Source organism: Oryza sativa, chromosome 7 (assembly GCF_034140825.1).
Source record: "Oryza sativa Japonica Group chromosome 7, ASM3414082v1".
In the NCBI taxonomy this organism is placed as follows: domain Eukaryota; kingdom Viridiplantae; phylum Streptophyta; class Magnoliopsida; order Poales; family Poaceae; genus Oryza; species Oryza sativa.
Genome location: NC_089041.1, coordinates 28877234 through 28890412, shown reverse-complemented (window position 1 = coordinate 28890412; position 13179 = coordinate 28877234). Strand labels below are relative to the sequence as shown.

Below are 13179 nucleotides of genomic sequence, written 5' to 3'. Positions count from 1 at the left end.
AAATAGATGGGCCTCCTAATAAAAAGTCAGCCCAGATATAGCATGCTCAACTTGATGGAAGCCCTAGCCCTAGTCCAGTACCAAGCCCAAGAACACGTTTTGGTTTTTCCATCGTCTGATTCTCCTGGCTCGCCGGCGGCGGCGTGCCGCTCTGCAGCTCGCGGGGAGTCTGCGTGCGGGACGTCAGTCGTCCACTGATGTTTTTTTTTTAAAGAGTAAATTACATCCACGGTACATCAACTTGGTAGGTGGGTATAATTTGGTGCAATAACTTAAGAAATGAGCGTTCTAGTGCAACAACTTGAGAGGTAGGTGCAATTTAGTATAAGAACTTTATAAGTGATCGTATAAATACGACAACTTACAAGGTAGGTACGATTTTGATACAATAAATTAAAAATTTATGCGACAACTTAATTATTTGGAGCATATTTTTATATAAATTTAATTTTTAAGTACTTATTTTGACAATATACTAGTGCAGATTTGTATAAGTATATTTATATTTTTATCCTAATAAATAATAACTATAAGTCAATTAAACTGGATGTAGAAATTATTATATTTCAGTTGATATTTTAGAAAGTGAAGAAAACAAAAAAATTCAATATATGTTGTGGTAATTGGATGTAAATTGTACTAGAACGCACCCATTTGTTAAGTTATTGCACTCGGTTGATCAATTCTCAAGTTCTTGCACTATATTGCACCCACATGTCAAGTTGTTGTACTGTGGGTGTAATTTACTCTTTTTTAAACAACTCGCACGAGACGATGCGAAATTCTATTGATAGAGCAGGACAAAAATTACAAGATTATAACCTGGAGGGTCGTAACCAGGAAAAAGGAAAAAAAAAACACCACCCACACACCGACATCGCCAACACACAAACCCAGGAGAAGTCTAGCACCGGATCGACCGCCGCTAAGCGTGACCGACCGCCACTAGACCAACAAAGGGACACAGACGAGATCGCCCCCTAGGGGATGCCAGAACGACGTCTTCAAGAAGAGAAGCGACGGAAAAACCGCCGCCGCCGTCCGTCGGGACTCAAAGGAGCCAAGACTAGGCTTTCACCCGGCAAACACCCTTGAGGGGTGAGACAGCACGACCCGCCGCTCACCACAAGCGAATCCACGACTAACGCACTGATACTCCACCACCACACAAGCTCTGCCGACATGTTAGACCCCTGAACCGGCGTCTCCCGTCAGCCAGCCTTCGTGTGCAGAAGACGCGCCACATCCACCGACAGCTCCTCCTCACGCCGGCTTCCATCTCCGCCGCTCGCGCCTCTCGCGCCGAGCCGGCCTCCGCTCCCATCGGCTGCGCCTCTCTGCGTCAAGCCAGTCTCCGACCCCTTCACCAAACGATGCCACGCCGGTCAGATGTCGCCATCTCCCACGCCCTCGGCTAGCCGTCCGAGACCGTCACGCCTCTGATGACCGCAGACACGGTCACCACCACCACAGCCGCTGTTGCCGAACACCCAGCCACCTCACTGTCGCCATCCTCACCTCATCCCCAACTCCATCCCCGCCGCCGACATCACCACCGCCTCCACAATCACGGCCGCCGTCGTCGCTGCCACCGACACCGCCTTCGCAGACCGCCGTTGCGCCGTCACCCTCCGCCACCACGCAGCCAGCACCCGCCCCGACGCCGCCGCCATGTCCTCCTCCGCCAACGGCAGCCGACGATGCCACTGCCCACCAACTGCCATTGCCGGTCGATGCCAACGCCGCAATCACTGCCGCATCCGCCAGTCACCGCTAGAGCCGTGTCTGCCACAGCCGCCGCGCCGTCCACGGGCGTCGCGTCGCTGACAGCCGCCATCAGCGTTGTCGCCATAGCCGCCGTCGGTGTCGCTAGCCGCCGTCTGCCACCGCAATCACCGCCGCCGCTGTTGCCAGCCGCCGTCGCCGCTGCCACCAGCCGCATCGCAACCGCCAGCACCCCCAGATCTGGAGGACCTCGCTGCCGACACCGCCAGGACGAGCGCCGACGCGCCCGAACCGCCATAGCCGTTGCCGCTGTCGCCAGCTGCCGCCCGCCACCGCAGTCCCCGCCGCCGCTGTCGCCAGCTGCCGTCGGCATCCACCGCCGCCGCTGCCACCGGCCGCGCTGCAACCACCGGCACCCGCAGATCTGGAGGACCTCGCCGTCGACACCGTCAGCACGAGCGTCGACGCGTCCAACACCAGACGCCGCCGCCGTCACCTTCAGCCCCCGCCGCCAGCCGCCCCTCCCCTAGATCCGGCCGGGCCCGGCGCGGATCTAGGCACCACCGCCGCCACTCAAGGCATCCCCCCAGCCGCCGAGCGCGTGGAGGCGAGATGAGGCCCCACCGCCGCCGTCCTAGCTTGTGGGCGCAAGGCTTTGCCGGTGCCCGCTCAGGCGGCGGTGAGGCGGGGGGAGGAGACGTGAGGAGGAGGAGGACGGCGGCGGCGTCGCCTCCCGAGTCGCCCGGGGGAGGGCGACGCGAGAGCGTTTAATCGATGGGAGCAAGTTTTCAGTGCAATGCTGGATCCACTGATCTTTTTTTGAGAACTCGTCCACTGATCTGAGATTTTGTGACTGATCTTTCGGTGTTCTGAATTCTGAATTCTACCAACCCCTATTTGCTGCAGTTTCTGAATTCTGACTGGAAGATTTGACACTAGCAGGGAGGTTGCTCCAAGGTAATTCCCTAAGAACATCTGCTTTATGATACTGTAGTAACCGAAAATTTATCTTGATTTAATTCTGATTCAATTCCTTGAAAGTGAATTTACTGTCTGGGCATTCGCGAAAAAAAAAATTACTGTCTGTACTAGAAAAAAAATCAACTATTAACAGTGACGAAGACAAGCCTAACATAATTATGGCTTGAGCGCTAGGCTCGTCCCTTTAATCCCTTGTAAATCCTTTTAAAAATTAATGAAAAGTTTGAAGATTTAACAAATTGCATTGGTTGTACTTTGTAATACCTGATTCCCCCACTGATATGTATCTCGAAGCTGGCATAGATACATAGTTAGAAGTTATCTTTCTAGGACGGAGGTATACATAGTTAAAACAGTGAGTGTAAGTGCTGTTTTTTTTTCTTTCGGCATCATGGAACCCGTCAAGATCATGATAATTTTAATAGTATCTAGATAACACAAGTGTGATACTATTTGTTGTCAGCACAACTTCACTGCACGCCATTGCTAGATTTAGCCACCGTTGATGTTCTGTCCATTACTAATCGAATGCGTGAGTCACTCACTCTACGTGTGATTCTCTCCGTTCTTGCATTGCATTGGATGGGACAATAGCAATCTAATCCTGCAGTTGATATGTAGCGGCATATATAGCCAGAAATCCGTGGATTAGTACCATGCTGGTCGCCTCACGGGCAACACCTCACGCCGGAGCACTGCCATGCATATTCTGCCACAACTTAACCCGGCTGAGCTCGAAAAGACGCTGATCTGAGCCCCTGGACTCAAGCGGATTCTCTCTCTGATCAATCCAGCGGCGAAGGCGCTGTATGCAGCCTTGAGCTTTCAGACATCAGCAGCTAGCAGATTGCAGATCCCGGCCCTCTCGTGATGCATATAGGCAAGGTGCCTACTGCTTCGAGGAGGTGATCGAATTTTGGATGTGACAAGCCTGATCCAGAGCAATGCTGTAATCAAGATGGTATAATCCAGACTAAGCTCGTTTCAGAATTCATAAGAAATTAATCTGCATGCAGCATGGAGGAAGAAACGGCTGTAGCTACCGCTCCCTTAGTTTCAAGTTATAAGATATTTTAACTTTAATTAAAGTTAAACCACTTTAAGTTTGACCAAGTTTGTAGAAAAAAATAGTAACATTTTTAACCTAACACAAATTTATTTGAAAATATATTCAATTATTGATTTGATGAAACTAATTTAGTATTATAAATATTACTATATTTGTCTAAAAACTTAATTAAATTTGAAACAGTTTAATTTTGACCAAAATCAAAACGTCTTATAACCTGAAACGGAGGGATTAGATAGCTACCTGCCAGGTTCATCGACCACTCGTGACATGCATGGATGTGTCCATGGCGCATATATACAGTATGTAGCAGCAAGGGCAGGCATGAGCACAAGAGCATGCATGCGTTGAGAGGATAAGCAGATGGAGCCGGCAGTACGTATAGCCGTCTCGCCACATGGATGGACGTGATATTCTCTGCTTGGCGAGCTCGCCATTCGAGACATTCTCGGCGCTGTTTGATCACTTCATACGCGCTCCGGGCCTAAAGAGCTCCAAGAGATGCTGCATGCTGTCTTGTTCACAAGAGTTTGTATCACGAGAGCATAGTAGAGCCCTCCAGCTCGTGCTCCCTAAAGAAATGGCACGCATGGCTTGTTCGCTTCTTCCTGGTTTGCAATTGGTGTTCTTGTTGCATATGCTAACTGCTACCCCTCTTGATTTGTCCCAAAAGATAAGCCAGAATAACGTGAATGGCCAATTGTCCTCCAGTCCAGTTCCTTGTCCTCGCCTCTCATTGGCTCATTTCCATGGTTATTGGAGCCATGCATGCAAGAATTCTTTGGTTTTGTTTCTTGGTACACCTGCCAGCTCATTGGATTCCTGACTATCCTTTACACCACCAATTGGTATATGTGGGAATAACATTTGCTAATTAAGGCATGCTAAGGTTGTGTTAACTCTTTCATTATAATAATATATACTAGTATGCTCAATATCAACTATAATACTACTATACTCCAACTAGTATTCTCAAGATCAGCTGTTCCGCATCAACTACTTTATTCCTTTTTTAATAGATGATACCGTAAATTTTTGGCATGAAGTTTAACCATTCGTCTTATTCAAAATATTTATATAAGTATCATTTATTTTGTTTTGAATTATTTTATCATTAAAGAAAATTGTAAACATAACTTATATTCTTGCATAATTACACTAAATTTTAATAAGACGAATGCTAAACGTTATGCTAAAAGTTAATAATGTTATCTATATTTATAAACGGAAGTAGTACGCAGTTTTTTAGTACGGCCTCGACCATAGATCGAGTTAGTGTTTTCTTAGTAGTGGCAAGGTTCAGAGAAATCATATAATGAGAGGTAAAGGAAGTTAATCATGGTCACATGTTTTCACATTTTTCTGCACTTAACAGCTGAATTTTCAGTTATTCCCAACTTCTTATCTCTTCTTATAATGTGAGATAAGTACTCTCATTGGTTTCACCATCTACGCAGGCAGGGAAAGGGCAAACATATATGAGCTTACTATGGTCATCATATCAGTAGTACAATGAACGTACAGCTAGCTAGCATATCTTACACCTTGCCAATCTCCATATATGGATTATGGACTACGTACGTACACATATATAATATCATTATCTGGTAGTACAAGGGGATGCTAGGGTTTCATCTGACATAGATATTTGCAGCTCATCATCTCGGGTAGATGTCAATCAAGAGAAGAGTCACGGAAAATTTGCAACTGATCGAGCAAGAAGCTAGATAGGGAAATGAAATTCAGCTAGCTGCAGTCCATAAGCGCGATATGATTGTCCTGATCAAAATGCCATCCAATGCAAATGGAAGATCACCATTGCTCTACCCCTCCTGGTCACCGCTGCTCTCCGAGCAGTTGCTGTTGCTGATGGCCTGGAGCACCGTTTGCTTGATGACATGCTCATCCACCTGGTTCTGCAGATCAGATTCCAGCATCGTCATCATCGTGCATGCAAAAACCAAACCATCATGACGAATAATCTCAGCTACTATACTTGACGACAGAGACCAGAATTAATATCGATCGCCCACTTGTATAAACATTTCTTGCTGATCGTCGTGACGCGAATAATTGGGGAATTCTATGGACACAACGACGACAGCTGCATTCAGACTAGCTAGCCAGTAGCAAGAGCGTATAAATACTTGGCCAATTAAGGGACGACACATCAATGATTGAGTTCTTGTTACGTACCTCTCCTCCTACAGCCTCAAGACGGAAGGTATCGTCGCAAGATGCCGTTGCTTCGAGTACATTGAGGCCCAGCTCATCGAAGGCTTCCAGGATAGAAACAAGCAACCCGGGGCAGCTCTTGTCAGAGAACACGTTGATGAGGAACCCGTGCCCTAGGGTTTCCACCGTCACCTGCATTGATCCAATCACACCCATATATATTGATCAAATTTATATATATACTCCTATATGGAGTACATATATATGCAGGGCATACGCATGTATGTGACTAGTAGCTACCGTGGGGATGGAGTTCTGTCTGAGTGCTGCAGCTTCTGCGCATGCGATCTCCTTGTTGAGCCTGACAACCTTCTGCTTTAGCTCCTTGATGTACTCTGACGCGTCCGTGATTATGGAGGTGTTGCTGAGCTGTCATGTTATGGTCACAAATTAAGTGGAGGGAAAAGCCTTGTCAGATACTGTGTGATTTTCGCTCAAATTAATTTCCATCTGCTCAAGTACATGATATCTCTAGAGCTAAAAGTAGAATTGCATCGCATGCAGCACGTGCCCTCTCGGCAAACAGAATTGAGTTGTTTGTTCATTCATCAATCATCAAGATCTACTACTATTATAGTATTCAAAACCTAGCTTACGTGGCAAAAGCAGAATATACTGTAGTGAATTAGTGATGGCAAAAGGACAGAATATACTGAAGACCAATCGAATCGACCTACATGCGAATATAGTATTGCTACTGCAATACTGCAAATTGAGTGGTGGTAGACTGGTAGTAGAATGGATGCAGAGGCATATATATGGAGCAAAAGAAGCATAGGAAGCAAGCATGCATAAGCAGCAGGTAACTAATGAAATTAAGGCGAATTGAAGAAGGATCACTGATCAGTTACCGCGTGGGAGTGAGTGATGGAGCGCAGGATCTGCAGCTTCTCGTGTAGAGCAGCTGCCTTCTTGCGTTCTCTCGACATCATCTCTAAAATTCTACTCAAGTGTGTCTGTGTCTTTCTACTTTATTTCTCGCTTCAATGGAGACGAGCGAGCGCGGGTGTCTAGCTAGCTACGACCTGCTGCTTCAAAGGAAGGTGATGAGTACTGATGATGAGAGGCTTTCTCTACGTCTTTATAGTGGTATCCTGCGCGGTCGCGTACCCACGTGATGTTATGGTGTCTTTAGCTAGCTAGGAAATGAAATGAATGAATTGAAAGGGAAACCAAGAGGACGAAGAAAAGATTCTGCACATGCGAACTGTTCATATATATAGTAGCAAGTCAATTATGCTAGCTAGCAACGTGAGAGACGTTTTAGTTTCAGGAGGCCAGGATTGTTGGAGGAGCAAGAACTAGCTAGTTAAATTGGAGTTTGCCCCGTTTACTAACGTACTGCAGAGAGAGTCTTTCAGAGTTTTTCCCTGCATATGCACTCAGTTTTCATCTGCTGCTTGCCCATGCATGTTGGCGACCGATCGATGCTCTAAATTGTTTAATGGTATCTGCATGGTTGACAAACGTGCGGTTCTGAACTGAAATATTTGGGTTGCGTATACAATGAACCTATAAGATCGATGAGAGAAACATGCATTAGTCAACAAATTAAACACGTACAAAGCAATGTGGACAGACCTAATAAACACGAAAGTAAACAAAACGATAGAACTAGATGTGTCTATCTATCCTTACTACTCCAGTATGTAACAGAAACAATTAATGAAACCGATGAATAAAAGCAGATGGAGCCTGAGAATTGAAGTGGACAGGTCAGAAAATGCGCGCGGTTGCTAGCTAGGAGTACTCTAAAGCTTAGCTAGCTGTGCGTGCGTTGGAGGGTTGCATGCCACGGGTTGCGTGGCTCGGTCTTCCCCCCCCCCCCCCCCCCCCCCCCCCGGGACCCCGGCCCTCTCGGCTCCTCTCGCCGACCGCACGGGTTGCGTGGCGAAGTTCATTCCAGCGCGCGTACGACGAGCCGAGCGCGCGGATGTGCAGTTCGCTGCTGCTGCTGCTGCTGCTGCATGCGGCCGGGTGGCTCGTGACGACGCATATGCGCGCACACAGCTCGATCGGCTAGGCTAGCACGCAGCTGGGACCTGGGAGAGGGAGGCGAGGCGAGGCGTACGCGCATATATTGAATTATACGACGACACGTCGTTGCGTACGCGGCCTGCACGGCGACACACGACGACGAGATGTCCGCGTCCGCTCCCTCGCTCTCGTATGCATGTGCTCCTCCACGGAATTCCATGCGTATATCCGGAAAATATCGTCCGCGCGCGCCCTGCATGCGCACGCGCGCTCGTGCATATCGATCGATCACGCGCTAATGCTCGTATTAATTAGTTCGACCGAGAGGGACGTGCTCATTTTATTCTTTTTAGGACGACAGGGACACGCACGTCGTGTCTCGATCGATCGGTTTAATTAGCATCATGGACCACACAACAACATTGCTAGGCTAGGCTGTTGTTCGAGGAGGCCAATAAGTTATACTCCAGTTCGATCGATCGATCGATCGATCCGTTTATAGTTTTAGTAGAAAATTTCCGGATTTGCGGAGGGGGTATGAAAACTGCGGTGGTCCACGGTCCATCGTGACCACGACACACAATCTAGCTGGACTGGGAACAAACTGCGCTACGTTAGTCTGCTAATTCATCAGAAAGTCCAGGTTGATGTGTGCTGGCAGGCAGGGCTCGCTCGCTCGTCGCGTACGTACGATTTGATGGACAGATACATCTCTTGTGTGTCGTCCGTCACGGGGTGTGTGGCTGCACGCGCATATACAGACGCATAGCTAGCGATGTACGTACACCTGGCAATAAGTCGTGTAGACATGTCGTGTCTTGTGTAAACAAGCAGACACGGCTTGCGTACGTCCTGGCCAATGGCAAGTGTGAAGTGCATGTGTTGGCCTGAACGGTCACGCTCTCGATCGCTGCAGGCTAACGTTCGGATGAACCACAACTACCGGCCGGCTGCAAATTGTCGAGACCTCGACCGATCGATCGATCGATCGCATTAACTCGCATATATGCATGCGGCGCGTGACCGCCGTACGTACGTCCGACGCCGCGCGTCTTGTCACTGCACAAGCGCAGAGCGCGTATGCCTCGCGGCCGTGATCGATGCTGCAGGCCTGAGGCCGCCCACATGCATGTGGATGCATGCATATGCAGTACGGGACGCAGCTGGCGACCATCCAAGTATCCAACCAGAGACTTCAGTTTGCAATATTTGCACGCAGCGGTACCAATTTACATGGAGCTAGTACGTACTCTCGTGATCTATGTCTCTCGCAGAGGACACCGTACACTAGCTAGCTGCCGGCCTCTCATCATGTACGTACTACTTTCTCCGTTTCATAATATAAATTATTATAGCATTTTCTTCATTTATATTGATGTTAATATATATATATATATATATATATATATATATATATATATATATATATATATATATATATATATTCGTTAATATCAATATGAATGTGAGAAATGTTATAATGACTTACATTGTGAACGGAGGGAGTAATTCAAAACTACTTTCCGGTGTTCACTACACGTACAACATGCATGCAGTGGTGTATAGAGGCGTATAGGCGAGCCGATCAAAGAGGAGGTCAAATCGTGGTCCTTGGCAGGGGCGAGAAATATTGGTAGTTGGCTTTATTTTTAATTGCTTAGAATGAAGGTTCTGAGCCTTAGTTTTTTTTTCACACTTATAAGTACAAATTCAACTTCTACATCTTACATATCGTAGTCCTGAGCCTGTATTAATATGTGATATATCACTTCATAAATATGTAAGTTCAAATTCAACTTCTACATCTTACATAAATCGTGGTCCTGTACCTATATTAATATGTAGTATATCACTCCATAAATATGTAATCGTGGTCCTGAGCCTGTATTAATATGTGATATATCATTCCATAAATATGTAAGTTCAAATTCAATTTCTACATCTTACATCAGAAAAAACAAATTAAACTACAACTAGTTAATGTATGTTCATAGTTATTTTTTTTTTGCTTTTTTTCGCGAACGCGCAAAATGATTGCACATCAATTTATTAAGTTTTTTTTTTGCGATATGTAGAAATTGAATTTTAACTTACATATTTATGTAGTGATATATCACATGTTAATATATCTTCTCAAAATTCTTAATAACTATTTGAATGACATACAATGACATACAAGTAACGAGTATACGTCTCCGTGAGAGTTTAAAATCCACTCTAGATGAGTATGTAGGAGTAGGAGGAGGAGGAGGAGCAATGTTGGTGAACAGATCAGACTGATGAGTATGCAGGGCCCGGGGGCGTATTCGACATGAGCACACATGTTTGTTGCATTCGATCTGTCTCGAAATATTCGCCGTGCACCCACATTCCCCTGTTTTATTGGGGAGGGGAGCGTACGTAGACAGGATAGGAGTCGTAGTAGCTCTCGATCATGTGATCTGAACACATCAGTAGAGAGAGAGACTGACGCTGAGATGGCACCAACATACATATACATGCGAAATACGCAGCAGCATTCGTTGGCCAGCTGGTGGGGTGACATAGTGCTGTGGATGCATTTGGCTGCATGGAATTTTGACAAACATCTCGTGAACGCGAACTGTTCTAACCTTGTTTCTATATGCCCGAGACTAGCAGAAGTACTCGCATTAGGCCCCGTATCGACGTAAGATCTGACATTTTGTCTCGTGTGCATGAGATTTGCACTTGTCACTATCCTCCCCTGTTTTTTTAAATGATTCCCTGAAGAAAGTTTTCTCCTGAGAAAACGATGTCCTTGTCTGATTCTATATAACTTGCATCTTTGGACTGAATTAGTTACTGTTACAATTAGTTAGTTTGGTGGGGACTTGTCTTCTCGGATGCTTGGACTAGAAAAGTAAAAAAGAAGAAACAAAGACTGCCGTCTTATATCTGTTGACCATGGATAAATCTCAATTGGCAAGTAGTAGTTATACTCATTTATCGCAAAAGCTGAAAAAGAAACAATTGCAGATTTAGACAAGTCTGCTGAAGTGATTCAGTTGGCAGTAGCTTGTGGCTCATCGCTCACGCATGCTGGGTTTCAGAATTTAGAAGAGAAGGGGCAACGGATCCATGCTTATCATCATTGAGATCGATGCTAAATTGTCATGATTAAGGAGTTTAACTATAGCATTTTTGTGGATTGTGGTTGCGCCAAGTCTGTTCCAAAGTACCATTTTTGGGAATACGTAAGGAGCGTATCTTTATATTAAGAGGAGTAAAAGTCTGTACAGGTGAAAGAGAAAACACAGCAGGAGACGGGATTACAGGAAGTCACCCAAGAGCATTAAACCCTATTCTCGCGATACAATGTTGCGACCTGAGCGCTCTAAGAGCAAGTTTAATAGTATAGCCCACTACTAGCTCCAATTTATTTATAGCCAATCTAATAGCTAATTCATACAATAATTGCTTACTATACTATTAGTATATGGTCCCACCTATCATACACACATTACGTCTTGGAGTTCGTGCTGCAGCTGGCTACAGATCTGTAGCCCGCTGCTCTTCTCTCTCATCTTTTATCTTATTAAAATATGGTTGTAGCTGACTAATAGTCTGCTATTGTACCTGCTCTAAAGGCATGGCCGGTATGGCAGTATTGGTGAGCCGCCACAGCGCTGCCTCTTCCACCATTGCCCTTGCACTTCTGTCTAGCTTCTGTGCTTCTGGTTGAACACCCTGTTATTCCATTCCTTCCAGATTGTTCATGCTGCGAGAGTAGCAATGGTATCGAAACCTCGCCGTTGAGAGCTCGGTAAGGTTTCCCTCTTGTCACACAACTAGGAGTGGAATGAGGTTTCATTGACGGGCAAGCACTCCGAGCGACCGATTGCCAAGAGCAGTAGCCACCAGAGCTATCTTGATTCTGGACATGCGACCAAAATATGGTTGATGCTTTCCTCATGCTCATCGCATAGGACACACATGCTGGGGTGGGGCAAGCCCCTGATGCTTAACCTGTCCGCCGTCCAGCAGCGGTTGAGTGCGTCCAGCCAACTGAAGTAACGGCAATGCGGCGGCGCCAGCGATTTCCAGATCTGCGTGAATTAAAACGGGATTAGACCGAGGAACAATGCTTGGTAGGCGGAGCGGGAGAAGTACAGGCCTGAACTCTCCCATTTCCAAATAAATTGGTCAATTGGTCCTGCCGATCCGAGAGCTCTATCTCCCGCAACAACGACCGGAGATGTTCCAAAGTACCATCATCGATCATGGTATGTATACAGACGAGAGGTAGCGACGAGACGAGTCAAGTTGTAGGATTCAGACAAGATACGTACGTACTCGTAATTGTTCGTGCCATCCCGCTGTGCCGGCCCGAAATTCTGTTCGGCGACAAAAACCCAACCTGACCAATAATGTTGTCGATCATACACGGTACAACGTACAATACAAAGCCATGCATGCTTAATTCACAAGCCTGTCCTTGAACATGAAAGATCATCGACCATTTCTGTTCTCCTTCACGTGCATCAATCGATCGCGATGAACACACAAGAATTCAGCTAGCTAGCTAGCGAAATAACAACTCCATCGATCGATCGATCGATCGCGATGAACAGGGAAAGAAAACTGCATTTGCGATGAACAGATAGAACTGCTCATACTGCCTAGGATTCTCGGCCTGTACTCTGTAGGATGCAACAGAGGCGCCGAGGCGGCGTGCCGCGTGCCACTGCAACAACAACCAGTAGCTCCAAAGGTCACGTGAGCGACGGCCGTGATCGAGCGATCGAGCTGAGGCCTGAGCGGCTCAGCTACAGCTAGCTCTCTGAAACTCTCTGCTCGAGTAGGTACATTCACATGCGATTTGGCGCAATACGAAGCTCTCTCTGTCGCGTCGAGTATACGTCTACCCTACATGCTTCGCTCACTCACGTTGTACTACAGTCTACAGCTGCAAGGGTACAAAGTACAAACTGGACTAGTACGACATGCTCCAGCCGTCCAGCGAGCAAGCGCACTAGTAGTACCAGAGGCGGAGTAAAAAGGAAAAAGAAAAAAAGAAAAACGAGAAGGCCGACTGAAACTTCGGTTTGTAGTGCAGAAGCCCAATTTAGAAATTTTTCGGCCTATGGGCCTCATCAATGCGACAGCCCAGCCCAAGTTTTGAACGGGAAACTTATTATTGAGTGTATTGTGGCCCAAAGACCAATTCAGTC

General features: G+C 46.5%; 2 protein-coding genes across 2 annotated transcripts; both read right to left on the bottom strand.

Annotated features, from left to right (window-relative positions):
• Nucleotides 1–769: 769 nt before the first annotated feature.
• On the bottom strand, nt 770–2515 carry LOC9272401 (uncharacterized). Its single transcript, XM_015789405.3, has one exon. The coding sequence runs from the start codon at nt 2096–2098 to the stop codon at nt 1625–1627; it is 474 nt and encodes a 157-aa protein (XP_015644891.1). The 5' UTR covers nt 2099–2515; the 3' UTR covers nt 770–1624.
• A 2722-nt stretch (nt 2516–5237) lies between these two features.
• On the bottom strand, nt 5238–7081 carry LOC9270706 (transcription factor SCREAM2). The gene is made up of 4 exons (XM_015789404.3): nt 6862–7081; nt 6251–6379; nt 5972–6142; nt 5238–5691 (listed from the first exon to the last, which is right to left on the bottom strand). Exons 1-4 carry the CDS (start codon nt 6940–6942, stop codon nt 5599–5601), a joined length of 474 nt encoding a protein of 157 aa, XP_015644890.1. The 5' UTR covers nt 6943–7081; the 3' UTR covers nt 5238–5598.
• Between the last annotated feature and the right edge of the window lie 6098 nt (nt 7082–13179).

Bases quoted from the DNA above. Each gene is read 5' to 3' on its own strand.
- LOC9272401 (XM_015789405.3), bottom strand. From the start codon at position 2,098: ATGCCGACGGCAGCTGGCGACAGCGGCGGCGGGGACTGCGGTGGCGGG.
- LOC9270706 (XM_015789404.3), bottom strand. From the start codon at position 6,942: ATGATGTCGAGAGAACGCAAGAAGGCAGCTGCTCTACACGAGAAGCTG. The intron at 6,380-6,861 runs GTAACTGATCAG...ATAACATGACAG, and splicing joins CCATCACTCACTCCCACGCG to CTCAGCAACACCTCCATAAT. The intron at 5,692-5,971 runs GTACGTAACAAG...TCTGATCTGCAG, and splicing joins TTGAGGCTGTAGGAGGAGAG to AACCAGGTGGATGAGCATGT.